The sequence below is a fragment of the Petaurus breviceps genome, unplaced genomic scaffold (assembly GCF_028583685.1).
Source record: "Petaurus breviceps papuanus isolate PSGF00001 unplaced genomic scaffold, PetGlider_PUasm1.0 84, whole genome shotgun sequence".
Taxonomy (NCBI): domain Eukaryota; kingdom Metazoa; phylum Chordata; class Mammalia; order Diprotodontia; family Petauridae; genus Petaurus; species Petaurus breviceps.
Genome location: NW_027186645.1, coordinates 2,594,522 through 2,610,610, shown reverse-complemented (window position 1 = coordinate 2,610,610; position 16,089 = coordinate 2,594,522). Strand labels below are relative to the sequence as shown.

General features: G+C 33.9%; 2 protein-coding genes across 3 annotated transcripts in view; one reads left to right on the top strand and one right to left on the bottom strand.

The window, feature by feature from the left end:
• COG5 (component of oligomeric golgi complex 5) overlaps window positions 1–16,089 on the top strand; it is a 496,196-nt gene that overhangs the window by 161,524 nt on the left and 318,583 nt on the right. For both annotated transcript variants that reach the window (XM_069106989.1, XM_069106988.1), the window contains one exon: window positions 8,210–8,330. In XM_069106989.1, the coding sequence (XP_068963090.1) occupies window positions 8,210–8,330 (121 nt within the window). The remainder of the gene's footprint in view (window positions 1–8,209; window positions 8,331–16,089) is intronic.
• Window positions 1–16,089, bottom strand: part of DUS4L (dihydrouridine synthase 4 like) — a 338,318-nt gene that overhangs the window by 55,755 nt on the left and 266,474 nt on the right. The gene's annotated exons all lie outside the window — the stretch shown is intronic.

Below are 16,089 nucleotides of genomic sequence, written 5' to 3'. Positions count from 1 at the left end.
CACTGAGTATGATAAGAAACAGAATACAATGAAGATTATGATGATATATGTACTAAAATCTGATGTAGCATATGTTGAAGTAGAGAAATTATATGAAGGATTCAACTGAATGGTCAAAATTAATTTATATGTACTTTTGCTATTTGTTGACTGTGAGGTAAAACATATCCTGGAGGTTCACTGGAATAATCTCTCTCTGTACTACCTGTCCCTCAGACCTGGAGTGTCCCCTTCTTAGAATCAGTACTTTTATTCCTTCAAAACTTTGTTCTCAGCTGCTAGTGCCCTCCTCCTCAAAAACTTACCTTATATTTATTTTGTATGTATTTTGAATATTCCGAAGTATGTACATATTATCTCACCTGATAGAATGTTAAACTAATCAAGGTTAGGGGCTATTTCATTTTTGTCTTTGTATTCCCATCACCTACCACAGTACCTGGCATATAGCATGCCCTTAAATAATGTTTGTTGATAGATTGATTTAACTGGGAGAAATATATTGGAAAATATGACTTGGGATCAAGAAATGAAAACTATTATAGGTGTATAGAATGCTCAGATGTTGTATATGTTAATGTTATGCAAATTATCTTTAGGAAGATTTGGAAAATGATGGAAGTGGAAGAAAAATAAAACTTCTTTAGGTTTTTGCAAATGAAAGAAAAAATTCTGAAAATTTGAAATTAAATGCTTTATTCTTAATATTTTGCTTTCAGCAGATGCTGTCCTTTTCTCCTTTTAAAATGAGAAAAAGTATATACAAGCTTAGAAAATGCCAAATGTGAGATTCAGTATTAAAATTTCATTTTATAATTGAAAGGCTCTTTGATGGGTAACAGCCCCATACTATGTACTCTTAAAATTTCATTTTTATGGATACTTTTGGTAGTTTCATATTTTTGTGACTACAGAATTTTTTCTTAACCAAGGCCCTCCATTTTCTGAGAGTTTCTTTTATTCTTATAGCTTAGTATTGTTTTTAAAAAATAATCAGAATTTTAGTGAAATTGAAGTTACTTCTTTATTGCTTTTTTTTTAAACCAAATCTTTGATATCATTGCTGTAGGGAGTCACTTGGTGATGAATTTCCCTTACCATTGTAGACCAGGACCTTCTCAGCAGCTTATAGACTTAGAAAGCTACCTGGAAGACTCAGAGGTTGCGTGACTTGCCCAGGGTCATATAGCCAGTATGTAACAAAGGCGAACCTGAATTTTAGGGCAGCATCTCTCCATCCACTAGGCCAATCCAAGAAATCCTAGGAATTTAGTAATTTTTTAAAATGACTTATTCACCCTAAATCTTTAACTACTTAATCTGCTACAGCTCTCAAACCATGGCAAGATAAACATCATTATTACGAACTTGAACATAGAAACATTATGTTTAAGAGCAAAGAATTTAATATAAGCCACTGTAAGATTCAATACTAAAGAAATTTACTTATTGCCTTTGTGTATGTTTGTTATTTTAACTTGTGAATAAATTTTCTATATATGTTTCTTTTGAGAAAACTTGGTAAAATTTAAAAACAGATTTGGAAAAATTATGAAATCATATTTTAATATTGATCCTTTGTAATTGCGTTATTTATGGTGAGACAAATAGTTGCAGTGGATAGTACTGAATGTCAAGAAGATCTGACTTTGAATCCAGCCTCACACCCATAGGAGGCAGTAGAGTGGAAAGGGCACTGACTCTGGAATTGGAGAACCAGGGTTCAAGTCCCATCCCTCATGCTTTCCTATCAGTGTGAACTTGGGTAAATCACTTATCCATTCTTGGTCTCAGTTTCTTCAATGGGTTGAACTAGGTGGCCTCTTAGGTACCTTTCAGCTCTAAATTTATGACTGTAAGTTACTTTCTGTGTGACTCTGGGCAAGTCACTTTTTTCCTCATATTTAAAATTAGAATAATAATAGCTCCTACTTTACAAGGTTGTTGTGAGGATCACATGATATAATAAACAAAACATATAATAGTAATTGCTAGTATTTATATATCGCTTACAGTTTACAAAGCCCTTTACAAATATTATCTCATTTTATCTTCACAACAAGCTTGGGAAGTAGTTGCTTTTATTATCCGCATTTTACAGATGAGGTAACTGAGGGAGGCAGAAGTTAAGTTACTTGTCTTCCTGTCTTAAGGTCTAGTGGTCTAAGCACTGCACCACTTAGTTGCCCAGTACACACACAGGCACACACGCACACACACTCACTTTCTCTCTCTCTCACACACTTTCATGTTTCGGCTGTTTTTCAGAGTTTTGATATCTTGAAAAACTAATGAGCACTTAATAATAATAGCACTGAGACTTCTTTACATTTAAGATAGTAATTGACGTGTTATGATTAAGTGAAGTTGGAGATAATAGTCCTAATGCTTTTTGATGGCACTAAATGATTCTCTGAACTTGATCAAATGATCCACATGGACATTAAAAAATTGACATTTTATTCTGCTCATTAATATAGGTTTTGCATTGGATCTTCTTTTAATAGATTTTCAGTGATGAGTCATAATCTCGCTGTGGCAGAAAAACAATCTCTAAATTTTATTTTCTTTAAACAAATGACTTAGGAGATGATAATGAAGGAATAATATTTTGATTTCATTTAAGGATTAGATGGAGCCTCACAAATTCTGCACTGGAGTCTTTGTTGTGGGACACTAAGTTTTTTTTTTCTTGTAAGTCTTTGACATGAGGTATCATCAAGACCCATATGATGTTGAATTTTCTTCTGAACAAATTATTGTAGCCTGGTTCTAGTATAACTGGATAATTAATTTAACTAATAACTTAAGGAAACTTGTAGATTTTAGTCTGTCTAGTATACTGTTTGTTTTTATATCAGAATGTAAAGGGATGGTAGCATATTTTTAGCAAATTGTTAAAATGGTATTTCATTTATCTTCGTCTATTTTATTCAATTCTGTATTTAGATTTTAGAACAATATGTTTCAAATATGAATTGAGAGAGATCATCTATCTTGCCTATATTTTTACTTATATGTATTAGCAAAACCTTTCTTATTGTACCTTTATGGGTATTTCTCTGTGTTACTGAAGAATTCTTTATTTTATTTAAAAAAATTCTTATTAGTTAACATTTAGGGTCAAATAATGGATTTTTTTCTTGTACTTTTTTTTTTTTTTTACAGATCTGTGTTTTGTAATAAAGTTGAAAAACAAAATATCTTGATATTATACATGATAATGAATTTCACACATTGTACTTAAAAATAGATTATGTGATTGGCAAAATGAGTAGTTGCTTTTTACAAGTCTTTGAAACTTAAGAGCTTTAGCAAAAGAAGTTATATGCCAGATAAAGACTTAACTCTTGCTGAATCCACAAGATAAGAAGACAAACAATGCACAAGGTAAAAACTTTATGAAGTAACATCTTGAAATAAATGTATGCATTAAGTGCCTATTATGTGTCAGACACTGTGCTAAATGTGCCCACACAAATAAAACAAAACCCAAGCCAAAGATTTTGGAAGTTTGAAGGCAATAGAATATTCTTCAAAACTGAGAAACTTAAGTTGAAACACAAAATAACATGCTATTAGCTTAACGTAATCATAAAAAAAAAAAAGAGATGGAGATGAACAAAAGAGGTATTCTCCCAAAAATATTAAAAAACTCATAGAGGAGAAGAATTGTTGACTTGCCAACACCCCAAATGAGAAATGTAAGCAGGGTACATAAGGTATCAAAGTATTGTTATTAACAAAAAACTAAAGAATTCAACTTTCTTGTGTTAAATTTTTTTAAATGCACTCTAAATGATGAAGGAAAAAAGAAAGGGGGATTATCAAGGGACAAAAAAACCCCCCAAGGACCTCAGATTTTTAGAAAAAAGTTTTAAAATTATAAGCAAGGAAGGAGGAACAACTGAATTAATACTTCTTGAACTAAATTCCATTTTCCTCTATAAGTGAAGCAGTCTCTTTGGTGGAATGGATACCACAGTGGGAAGTTTCATAATTGGAGAGAGGGAAGGTGAGAAACTAGGGGAGCTAAAAAATATATCCCCAGCAAATTCATAGGTGACCAGAGAAGAGCTAGTAGTTTTCTTATTCTTTCAACATAAATGAGGACTATCAAGTAATGGGATAAAAGCAATAGAGGGGAGAAATTAGGATGAGGGGAATGGAAAGGGAATTCTCATCCTGGAAGGGGAAAGAAAAGGGTTTCACTAAATAACATTCCTATGGTAGAATAAGGTTTAGTTCTATGGTTGAGACCAAGGACCTTATAATGAATGTGGTTGGGGGTACAAGGGGAATGAATGAACATATTAGGAGACTACCCTCTATGAGACGGTTATCTTCAATAAGAGTATCGGACTCCTGGAGTGGGGAGAGGGATTTTTGAGTCCAGGGAGTTTAGAGAGAAGTTGTAACATAGAACTCAAGATGAGATAGTCTGGCCTTAGGGGTGATGACTGATCATTATAAAGGCAGGACTGGGTCTCATGACATGGAACACAGAATGACACCTACCACACAAAGCTATTTCCATATGATACCTTGCATCTGTTACTTTGCCTGGTTTTAACTCCTGAGGAGCTAGTTGCCCCTTTCATCCAAAGCTCGTTACTTCTAATCTCATCACCTGCTGCTAAATAAAGCTTTAATTGATACCACCTCCTTCAGTCTCCCCTCTCCTCTTTTTGGAGGTGTGGAGGGTAGAGTAACAAACTTCCTCTATAGAGAGTGAGAATGGGACTTCAGCTCACTGCAGTTTGTATTTGCTGTGATGCCTAGTTCTACTCTGTGGAACAAGATGTCCCTGTGCCCTGTATCTCCTGCTATCCACTCTCCTCACTCTATACCCCAATTACCTGAATCCTTTTGTGCCTGTCTCCTCCTTTAGATGGTAGGCATCTGGATGGCAGGGACCATTTTTCTTTTTATCAGTTGTATCCCCAATGCTTAGGAAAGTGCTTGGCACATTGTAGATGCTTAATCATTGTTTATTGGGTTGGGCTGGATTTAAAAGAGGCACAGCAGAGAAAAGAGAGCCTGGGGTAAAATCTGTAAATTCAGTGACATGAGGTAGGGGGGAAGGAAGGGAGAGGAGGGAGGTCAGTCACTCAGATTCGGCACCCTAGAAATCTCTATCCTAATGAGTGGCTCAGAGAGAGTAAAGAAGAATAAGGAAAGGTAAAACCTATGGATTAAAAAATAGAATTCAGAATAAGCTAGACAGGAAGAGAAGTAAGGAGGACAAAAAAAGAAGTTTTTCTTTATGGAGAAAAGATACAGTGAAAGAATATTACTTAAAATAAGGCAGGAGTGAGGAAGGACAGTTTTGAATTTCATGCTTAGTTGGGGAGGGAAAAAAGCATGAAAATGTAAGATGTAAGAGTTGGGATAAAAAACGGAGGCAAAACAAATAAATAGAGGAAAACACAAACCTACTGATAGCATTAGAAAATTAGACAAAAGAGTTAGAAGAAGTAAGAAAACGAAACCCAACAAATTGTTCTATGTATGAAGCATGTTGAAAAAATAAAGGCAGAATAAAAATGAGCTGCAATAAAACTTAATATGGGACTACAGTTCAATAAACAGGAAGTAATTAATAGAAGGAAGGTATTTGAATTAAAAGGAGTTGAGGAAGTCTTCCAGGAAGCTCACTGAGTGCTTCAGTATCAGTCCTTTTGAAATTATGGTTGGTCATTTCATTGGTTCTATTTTTCTCTATAATGTAATTATATAAGTTCTCACTATTCTGCATCAATTCATATAGACCCTTTAGGAATCATCCCTTTCATCATTTCCCTTGGGTCAATAATATTTCATTACATTAGTATATCATGATTCATTCAGCCATTCACAAACTGGTGAACATCCCCTTAGTTTCCAGTTCTTTGCCACTATGTAAAGAACTAATGTAAATATCTTTATAAATCCTTTCCCTCTTTCTTTTGTCTCTTTGCAATATAGGCCCAACATTGATATCACTACGTGAAAGAATATGCACAGTCTAGTGATTTTTGGTTATAGTTCCAAGTTGTTTTATGGAATTGTTGGACTAATTCAGACCTCCACCAACAATGCGTTAATTTTTTTTTTCTCTTTGTTACTTTTTTCCCTGTTTGCTAAACTGATGGAGGTGAGGGAGAATCTCAGAGTTGTTTTGGTTTGTACTTCTCTAATTATTAGTGATTTGGAACATTTTTTTCCCCATTTGGCTAGAGATAGTTTGAATTTTTTCCTTTGGAACTGCCTGTTCTCATACTTTGGGTCATGATTGTCATGGTGCCAGCTGGACATCCAGGAGGAGATGCCCATCAAGCAGTTGGAAATCTGGAGTCTGAAGAGAGATCAAGGCTAGATATTTACATTTTGGAGTTGTTTGTAGATAGAGGGTAATTGAAGTCATGTTAGTTGATTAGGTCACCAAGTAAGAGATTAGAGAAGAGGACTGAGGACAGAACCTTGGGGATATCCACACTTAGTGGACTGGAAGAAGAATGAGCTAGCTCACTGAAAATTTGTCAGACAGGCAGGAGAGCCAAGGGAGCTAGTATCTTTGAAGCCAGGTGAAAAAAGAATTTAAAAGAATGACATTTAATATCAGATGTTGCAGAAAGGTTAATGAAGACTGAGAAAAAGTCATTGTGTTTGATAGTTAAGAGATAATTATTAGTCCTGAAGAAGAATTTCTGTGGAGTGTTACAAATAGAAAGTGGACTGCAGAACACTGAGTCTATATCTTGTGTGGAGATAGAGGCAATTGGTACAGGGTCCTTTTTCTAGAAATTTAGCAGTAAAGAGAAAGCAATATAAGATAGTAAGTTTAAATAGGTGTCAGTATAAAGTGAAGTTAATTTTAGAATAGGGAAGATCCAAGCAAATCTGTGGGTAGAGAAAAGGGCAGATAGAGGAAGAGAGGTTCAGGACAAGAGATGGTGAGAGGAAATGGTCCAGAGCAAGGATGCCGAGAATAGGAGTAGGGATTGTATAAAAATCACAAATTGAAATTTTCTTGGCAAGGAGTTCTGACTCATCCTGGTGGGAATAATGAGAGACTGAGTAAGGACACAGAAATTTTGAAATGTGGAAGAGGGGGAGATTAGGAAGTTTATGGCATCTGACCTCAGTCTTCTCTGTAAAGTAGGAAATAATTATCTGATAAAAAAGAAATGGGTTTGAGGAATAATGAAAAGGTTTGACATAGCCTCTGTGGAGCAAGTGCTAAGGATTCAGTACTTATTTTGTGGGAGGGGTACAGATTGCCCCCAGTGCCTTCAGTGAGAGAAAACTTGATGTAAAGAATTTATTATAAAAGAGAATTGTGTTACTTTATGTTCTAGGATCAGCAATATGTTGTAATGTTTCATGCCTTTAATATAAAAGATCCACCAAAACCAAATCACACTGATACTGTGCTTTAAGGTTTATAGAGAAATTTCCTCACAACAAGCCTGTGACATTGATGATGAATGTTCACATTGGTTATATCAACTATACAGTTAATCATCAAGTGCCATCTGAACTTTTGCAGGGAAAGGATAAATTATATTCAGTATAGTCTTAGCTATATTTCATTACATTGTAGTTATATGAAAATTAGTGATAGTTATGAATTATGTATAATAACTCAAGTTAATCAGAATTTTAAATTGGTCATGTCATTACTCTGCTTCCTAATCTTTATGAATAGATTCAATTGAATTCAGCAAATAATTAGTATGTACTATGTGCCTACCTAGTAGTACCTACTACCCATTGCTAAACACAGGGCCTAGCACAAAGCAGGTGCTTAATAATTAATTGAAGTGAATGCACAAGCATTGTATTAGGAGTTGGGAATACAGAGATTTAAAAATGTCAGTTTCAGAGAGATTACATTCTCCAAGTATAAAGTGAAATTCATTACACAGATCAAACATTTTATTTCTTTGTGCTAGTTAATAATAATAATAACAGCTAGTATTTATATAGCCCTTTAAGACTTGCAAAGTGCTTTACAAATGTTATCATTTAGCAAATGTGGAAGCTTTAGAAAGATTCTTCAGGTTTCTGAAGTAACATTACTGGTTGATTAAAACAGTGTTAGAGATGGAGAAAAATTGATCCTGTGCATTTTGAAGGACATTTTGAAAGATGCATATATTTGTAGCTTTGAGGATAACATTTTATGACTTGAATGTACACATCTTGTATCCTGATATTTGTGCAGGTAGCCTGTGATTTGCTTCGGAGAATAATACGCATCTTGTATCTCAGTAAAAGACTCCAAGGACAGCTGCAAGGAGGAAGTAGAGAGATAACAAAAGCTGCTCAGAGTCTCAATGAACTTGGTAAGTCCTTTTCCTTCAGTAAGTCTAAACACATTTAGTAATTTTCTTGGCTATTTAATTTATTGTCAGTTTCTAGTATGTATTAAAAATTAGCAAGTTGGTTATTAAATCTGCCTTTCTGATGATAGATGAGGGGATGTGTGATTTAGGTAAAAGAGGAATTGTTCAGGAAGAGACATCACATCGAGATTTTTTTACTTGCCTGTGTGATCATTGACAAATTACTTGACCTTTGTAGGCCATAGTTTCTGCCTCTGTAAAATGTGAGAGTTAGATTAGCTGATTTCTCAGGTTTCTTCCACTTCCATATCCTGTGATCCTATAAGGTATTTATGATCTGGTAAGACTTCAAGTTGCCAAGCTTTCAGTTTGATAAATAGCATGATGTTGATGTTTTATAACATTAACTATCCAAAGACCAATTAGAGTTCTATGTTATTTAAATTGGAAGTAGTTGTGGCAATGGAGACTTAGAAAACATTACTAGTAACCTTCATCTGAAGATTTTAGTGAATATCCTGCTGCACTTTGTGATGATACTTGTAGGTCTTCCCTGGTTACCAGGTGTTTGTGAGGCACAAATGAGTTCATATATATAGATCATTTTGCAAACCTCAAGAGCTAAATAGATGTAAAATCTTTATATATTATTAAATGAAAGTTCTCATCTACCCAGGTCAGATTGAAATTACTAGAACAGGTTACTATTCTGTCCCACCATATACATCTTTAATAATATATAAGGGAATATTAAGTCCATTAAAACAATTCTTTAATATTTAATGCTTTACATTTAATATTTATATTGCATAGGTAAATAAAATTATTGCTTTTTTTGTAGTTGAACAAAATTATCAAGTAAGCTTGACTTCTGTATACTCCCTGAAAGCATCTGTAGTATTCCAGAAAAGAAAAGGCAGTACATAAGATATATTTCTCATTATATATCTATGTGATTTTGATTTTTTTTCTATGATTATCAATTTTAGTAATTTTTCTATGAGGTCTCTATTTTGAATGCTTTTTGTTAAGGTAGCTTGAGAATTATGGGTATTTGATACAGAAACATCTATTAAAATATTGTTTCTAAGTTTGTATGGATCAGTGTTATATCTGAGACATTGTAGGCAACAATTCAGTCTGTGATAATATTCTGCTTTTATTTTAGTTTATTGCTTAGTTTTCAGGGATATTTTGAGGCCTGTACTTTTGGCATGGGGATTTGAATGTTTGTCTAGGAAAGACAGAAAGTTTCTGATGAATTATTCTAACCACTAGGATAGGTCTTCATAGGTTTTTGGTAGGTACAAAAATTCTGCAGTTTTCAGTAATGTGTTACATAATTTCTGTTGCATTATCTATATTGATTACTAAGTATAGGATGCTTTATGATGTGATGTGGCTTTGATGATGTGGCTTTAACTTTTCCCTGAATTGCCATCATAAACTACTCCTTTCCACAAACAAATACAAGGCATTTGTTCTCTGTGATTTTGTTTACATAGTATTAGCTGAGTTTGTATGTACATTGCTCATGGAGGGTCATTTGATTCCATTCTTGTATCCTAGCTGTTTTGTAGACTCCATCCAGACACAAATCATTTTTAGCTACATTATGCAAATTCAGTGGCATTGATATGTTTCACTTTTTACTATTGCCTGGTGAAATAATGTCTGCGTGTGCCAGAAGTGTTTCTGTGGTTTTTTGACTTGTTTTTCATAAGTGGTAAAAACGTTTTATCAGTCCTCTACATCCTTTTTGGTGATGAAGTGCTAATTTTTCTATAGTTGACTTAGGCTGATGGTGGGCTTTGTATTTTACTAATATTGTGTATGGGTTTTTGCCAAAAGAATTCTGAAATATATTACGGTTCAATTTATAGTTCTAGAAGTATATATTTTTACTGGCCTTATTTAAGTGTTAATTGATTTAAATGTACTGTTCCCATCGAGCTTTGATTTCAGCATGCTTTTTAGTTTTTTAATACATTTAGCTACAACTTTCTCCTTGATAGATTTATGTTCTCTGTGTCTTCTCTGGAGAAGACCAAAGTATTTAAAAATATTATCTTCATCTGTTGATTCAGTTTGACCTACAGATTTAAGCTTGAAGCCTTGAGTTCCATCTTCCCTTGGCATATATTAAAAATTTTATATCTAATGAGTCCAAGTGACATTTTGACATAATTGAAGAAAGATTTCACTAGATGAAGAAGCTATTTAATGTTCTTTTTAGTGGAGAGCTATAATATGAGTTGTTGGTGTACATCAAATAATTAAAATTTTTTTATCCCTCTTTAACTTGGAAGCCCTATTCATATTTTGGAGAAATTGTAATGGATTTAAAGCTAGGCACAATGATAATGGTTTTACATTGCTTTCCATGATTTTATGTCAATTATTCTTGTTATTTTTGTTTTGTTGGTGGCATGTTTACATATATATTAATTTTCTATATAGGCATCAAATACTTCTTAGATTTGTTAGATCTATTTGCAAGCTATGACTGTAGAACCAAGTCATCAGCTTGAGATGATCATTAAAGATAGTATAAATGTAATGGCACTTTTGGACAGCTTGTTTAGTAATTATTGTCTCAATAGTTAAGTTGATCTTTATATCCCTGGAACTTGTTGGCACACTTGACACACACACACACACACACACACACACACGACACTCATACATACAATACATACATGCATATGTATATCCTGTGTATGTATTTGTGATACAGACTGTGAATGCTTTGCATAAAGCATATAAACAGAAATTGACCTATATTTGGAGGGGTGATTTGTGGCTAGTCATGGTTTGATTTTACACCACTGATCTATATTGAATAGTGTTTCAACTTATACACAATTCTAGTTATTTTGGACAATCTGCATTTACTTTTACAATTCTTTAAGAACCTATTTAAACTAATGATTTTTTGTATTTTTTGGAATATGTTGTTTTTAAAGTTGCCTTTTAAAAATGAGTAATGCTTGAGTGTTGTTTTCACAGTAGATGCTAAAGATAACAGTGCAAAAATCTGAGAATCAGCTGTTATTTTTGTTCACTTACATTTTAATCTTAAGTTCCAAAAATAATGTGAGAATATAATTATTAAAAACCAATAAAAATTACTCTAAAGTTTATTGTGTATTTTTAAAAATATCTCTTCAGTTAGAAATTTGCTAGATCATGATTTTAGTTTCTCTCAGAATCAACAGATGTTCAGATATAATTGGTAGGCTTTTTTTAAAGCAATCGTGACTATCAATCATAATATTCTGAGTTAATGCAGTATGGAGCAAAAAACCCATTATCCTCCAGCATGGTATTAGCATTATCAAATGCTTTTATAAATAATGAAATACTTAATAATTGTTGAGACAGTTTAATTTTTATTAGAATTAACATGTGAATGAACCATATTAACATAATTTTAAAAAGGTTTTTTTTTTTTCCTTTGCTTTTTGGAGGGGGGAAGGTAGGGCAGTTGGGGTTAAGTGACTTGCCCAAGGTCACACAGCTAGTTTTGTGTTAAGTGTCTGAGGCTGGATTTGAGTCCTCCTGACTGCAGGGCCGGTGTTCTATTTACTGTGCCACCTAGCCACCCTAAAAAGTTTTTCAGATTAGACACTGTTGTGTTTGTAAAGGCATCACTCACTACTGCATTTTAGTCTTTGCAGTTTCCAGCACAGTGATTAATATACAGTCTGTGAAGAATATGAAAAAAAATCCTCCAAGTTTAGAATTGGGAAACACACACATAGAACACATGAATGCGCGCACACACACACACATGCGCACACACACACTCTCCCCTTCCCTCTCTCTCCCTCTTTCCCTCTCTCTCTCTCTCTCTCTCTCTCTCTCTCTCTCTCTCTCTCTCTCTCTCTCTATTTCTCTCTCTCTAATCATTCTAAGTAGGTAACATCAATGCTATTCTTACTGGTACTTTAGACTTATTAACAATGTTACTTACTGACACATTTCTGACAAAGCATCCTTCCTTTCTCCCTATTTCTGGTGTTCTCTGTGAGCCATGCAAAAGTGGATTGGGATGCTTTACTAAACATTGAATTCCCTTTTACTAGAGGACTTGAGAAGGAGTCTGCATATCCTTTTGCAGTAGAACCAATATCCTAATCCCTCCCCCCATGAAAGATAGGCTAGTTTTTCCTTAAAAGGTAGTAAGACTTGGTTGGCTCAAAGGACTAAAGGCTCCAGTTATTAACATCACTTCCTGGTTGATTGAGTTGAAAACAAGCAGTCTGGAAGAGGAACTCTCAGATATATAACTGATGAATCACAATGGGTAACTCAGGCCAGGGAGCTTTGCTCAGCTAAACCAACTCCAGTTGTCCTCAGTGCCCATCTTTGTTGAATTTCCTTCTTCTATGATTGAGTAAATCTCTTTTTTGTTAACTGTTGAATGTCCTATGAGTGTCTCTTTTTGTTCTAATATTGAACTTAAACTGCCGGGAGACTGACCCAAGTCAGGTCCAGACCAGAATAACACTTGGGGATGTGAAGATAGGATTTCTTTTCAGATATGGTTGGAATAGATGACCTCTCAGGTAGGTCCCTTCTTCTTACTCTCTGGTTCTGAGATTTCATTTTAGGTCAAACACATTAATTGCATAGATAAATAATAATTTATGGAATATAATCTATATGACAAGATTACATATGTGGCATAGATAACTATTTAAATTGTCACATAGAGTTATGATATTTTTACACTGAAGTTTGGGGCTAGATGAAAATTTGAGTTGTTTTCAGGTTGCAATTCTGAGTAATACAGGAAAATCAGCTTCCCTCTCTCCATTTAACCATCTATTATTTTTAATAAGTATTCATTGTTGAATTACTATTTCGTGAATAACACAACTAAGCTGCGGTATAAAAGGATCCAGCCCAGGCCTCACGTTTCTCCTCAGAATTCTTTGAACACTGTTATAATGAGCCAGGGGAGTACAACTATTTATCTTCCCTCTTTTTAAAAAAAATAAAATTGTTGTCAAGAAGCATAAATAAGGAAATTTTGAAAGCTGAAAATAACCTCTGTTATTCAATCTAAGTCTAGGCTTAACTATTGTGTTTGGCATTTGTCTATGATGACTTGATGAGCTGTTGTGATAAATTAATGTCATAGAGGAGGTGAAAGGAATTGCTGTTTTAACCACATGACAGTGGTAGCAATTGTTGATTTTTCTTCTGGAGCATCTTCAGACAAATGGATTTTCCTTGTCCCTCACTTTGCCTATGGATCATTTTATCTCCATATTTGTCCTGTCAACTTGTGGCAAATATAAGTCTCTTTTTTCCTTCATAATTGACAGTGACATAAAATTAGGCTTCAGTGGAATGAAAGGATCAGTCTGATGAGACTGTTTTATAGCTATGAAAGATTTTAATTAAAGGGAACATTGTTATTGTTTAGCAGAATCAACCATTTTACTGGACAGAATGCTCTGAGCCCTGGAGGGTTCACCCTGGGTTGTAAAAAGTCTAGATTTTTTTACTTCCTCCTAGGGATGGAGGTAAACTTTACCTGGCACAGTAGTGGGTCAGGAGACCAGAGAAGCAGATTAATTATCCAGTTGCATTAGAATGAAATAGTAAAGATGTGGTAGTGGAGGCAAACTGAGACAAACTCAAAAAAATAAACTTCCAGGATATATCTTAGAATCAATACAAATTCAGCTCTATCACCTATACTTTTTACATTTCTGCTACTGTATGAAAATATTGATTGCATTGTGGAATCATCATTTCCTGCTTGGCTCACCTACTAGATTTCATGATTTCTAGAAATTCATCATTCTGCAAGATGAAATAAACTCTGGAGAGAGAAAAAAAGAAATTTATATGATAACATTATTATATATTTAAAAGGAATAGCAGGTTGTACATAATAGATTTTCAGTTTCATGTACAATCATCTTTTTTTTCCCATCCATTCTACTCTGTTATGGAAATGCTTGTTTTATTTCTTAAGTTCAGAATATAATAGATAAAATTTAAGAGAAGATGAAATCAACTCTGAAACTAACACCTCTTCAGTACTCCATAGCCCTGGGGTACCTTCCCAGTTAGAGTACCTTCCCAGCTCCAGTTAGAGCTCCTCCCAGGCCTTTGTCTAAGGAGGGCAACCAGGGAATTCCCCTCAACATTTTCCACCCACTGACCTCCTGAATTTCATGATCTCCAGAAAAATCATCTTTCAGCAAGACAAAATCAACTCTGAAACCCAGACATCCTCAGATAATTTACCTCCTTGTCTTTCATTATGTATCTGATCTGGATACCATCTTCTCCACCCTCCTTCAGCACCTTTTTTATGTGTTGTCTTCCCGCATTAGAGTGTAGGTTTCTTGAGAACAGGGATTTACCTTTCTTTGTATCTCCAGTACTTAGCATAGTGCCTGACTCATAGTAAATGTTTAATAAATGTTTATTGACTGAAATAACAGATTTGTAGTTACAAAGTCTATGTTCAAGTCCTGTCTTTTTTCACCTTGGATTGATCGCTTAGTCTTTGAGCCTCAGTTCCCCATTTGTAAAACGGAAATAATAATACTTTTACTACCAGCCAAATAGGGTTATTACTATGTGAAAAAAATTTTGTAAACTTTAAATATAAATTTTACAATTTATATGTCAATTATATAATTATATTATAATTATATAAATATTATTGTTTATGTATATATTTATAAATTTCAAATTTAAAATTATGATTTCATTCTATTATAAATACCCAAATTAACCTCAAAGATCCTATGAAAGAAGATGCTGTTTGAATCCAGAAAGGAATATTGCTGAGGTGTAGGAAATGGTGAGCTGGTTGATTTAGAAAAACGTGGAAAGACTTGGATCTGTGAAAGGAAGATGCTATTCACTTTCAGTGAAACAGATGATAGGAGGAAATAGCCCTAGTGCAGTCTTACATATATGTGTATGAGTGTATATGTGTTTATATGTCTATATTTATTGATATCAAAGTGTGTATTTATGTATGTATGTGTATATATATACACACATACATATATAAATAAAATCTTATGATCTGCTGTGTACCCGTCAATTTTTTTCTTTTCTCATTTTGTATTTAAGTGTAAAATAAAAAGTTACAAAAAACAAGTAAAAATCCTGTTAAATTGCTATAGGAATCTAATCTGTTAAAAGGAAAATGGTAAATGTTGGAGAGGATGTGAACTGGTCCAGCAATTATGGAGAGTAATTTGGAACTATGCACAAAGGATTGTAAAGCTGTGCATATTCTTTGATCCAGTAATACTAGGGTCTGTATCCCGAAGAAAATTTTTTTTTTAAAGTAAAAGGACCTATTTGTGCAAAAATTTTTGTAGCAGCTCTTTTCATGGTGGCCAAGAATTGGAAATTGAAGGGATGTCCATTATTTGGGGAATGACTGAACAAGTGTGTATATCTTTGTGATGGAAAACTATTGTGTTATAAGAAATGATGAGCTAGATGCTCTCAGAAAAACCTGGAAAGACTTGCATGAACTGATGGAAAGTGAAGTAAACAGAACCAGAAAAACATTGTACACAGTAACAGCAAAATTGTACCATGAAGAAATGTGAATGACTTAGCTATTCTCAGCAATATAGTGATACAAGACAATTCTGAAGGATTTATAATGAAAAATGCTATACGTATCTAGAGAAGGAAATGGTGGCATCTGAATAGAGATTAAAACATGCCGTCTTCCTCCCTCCCTTGCTCCCTTCCTTCCTCC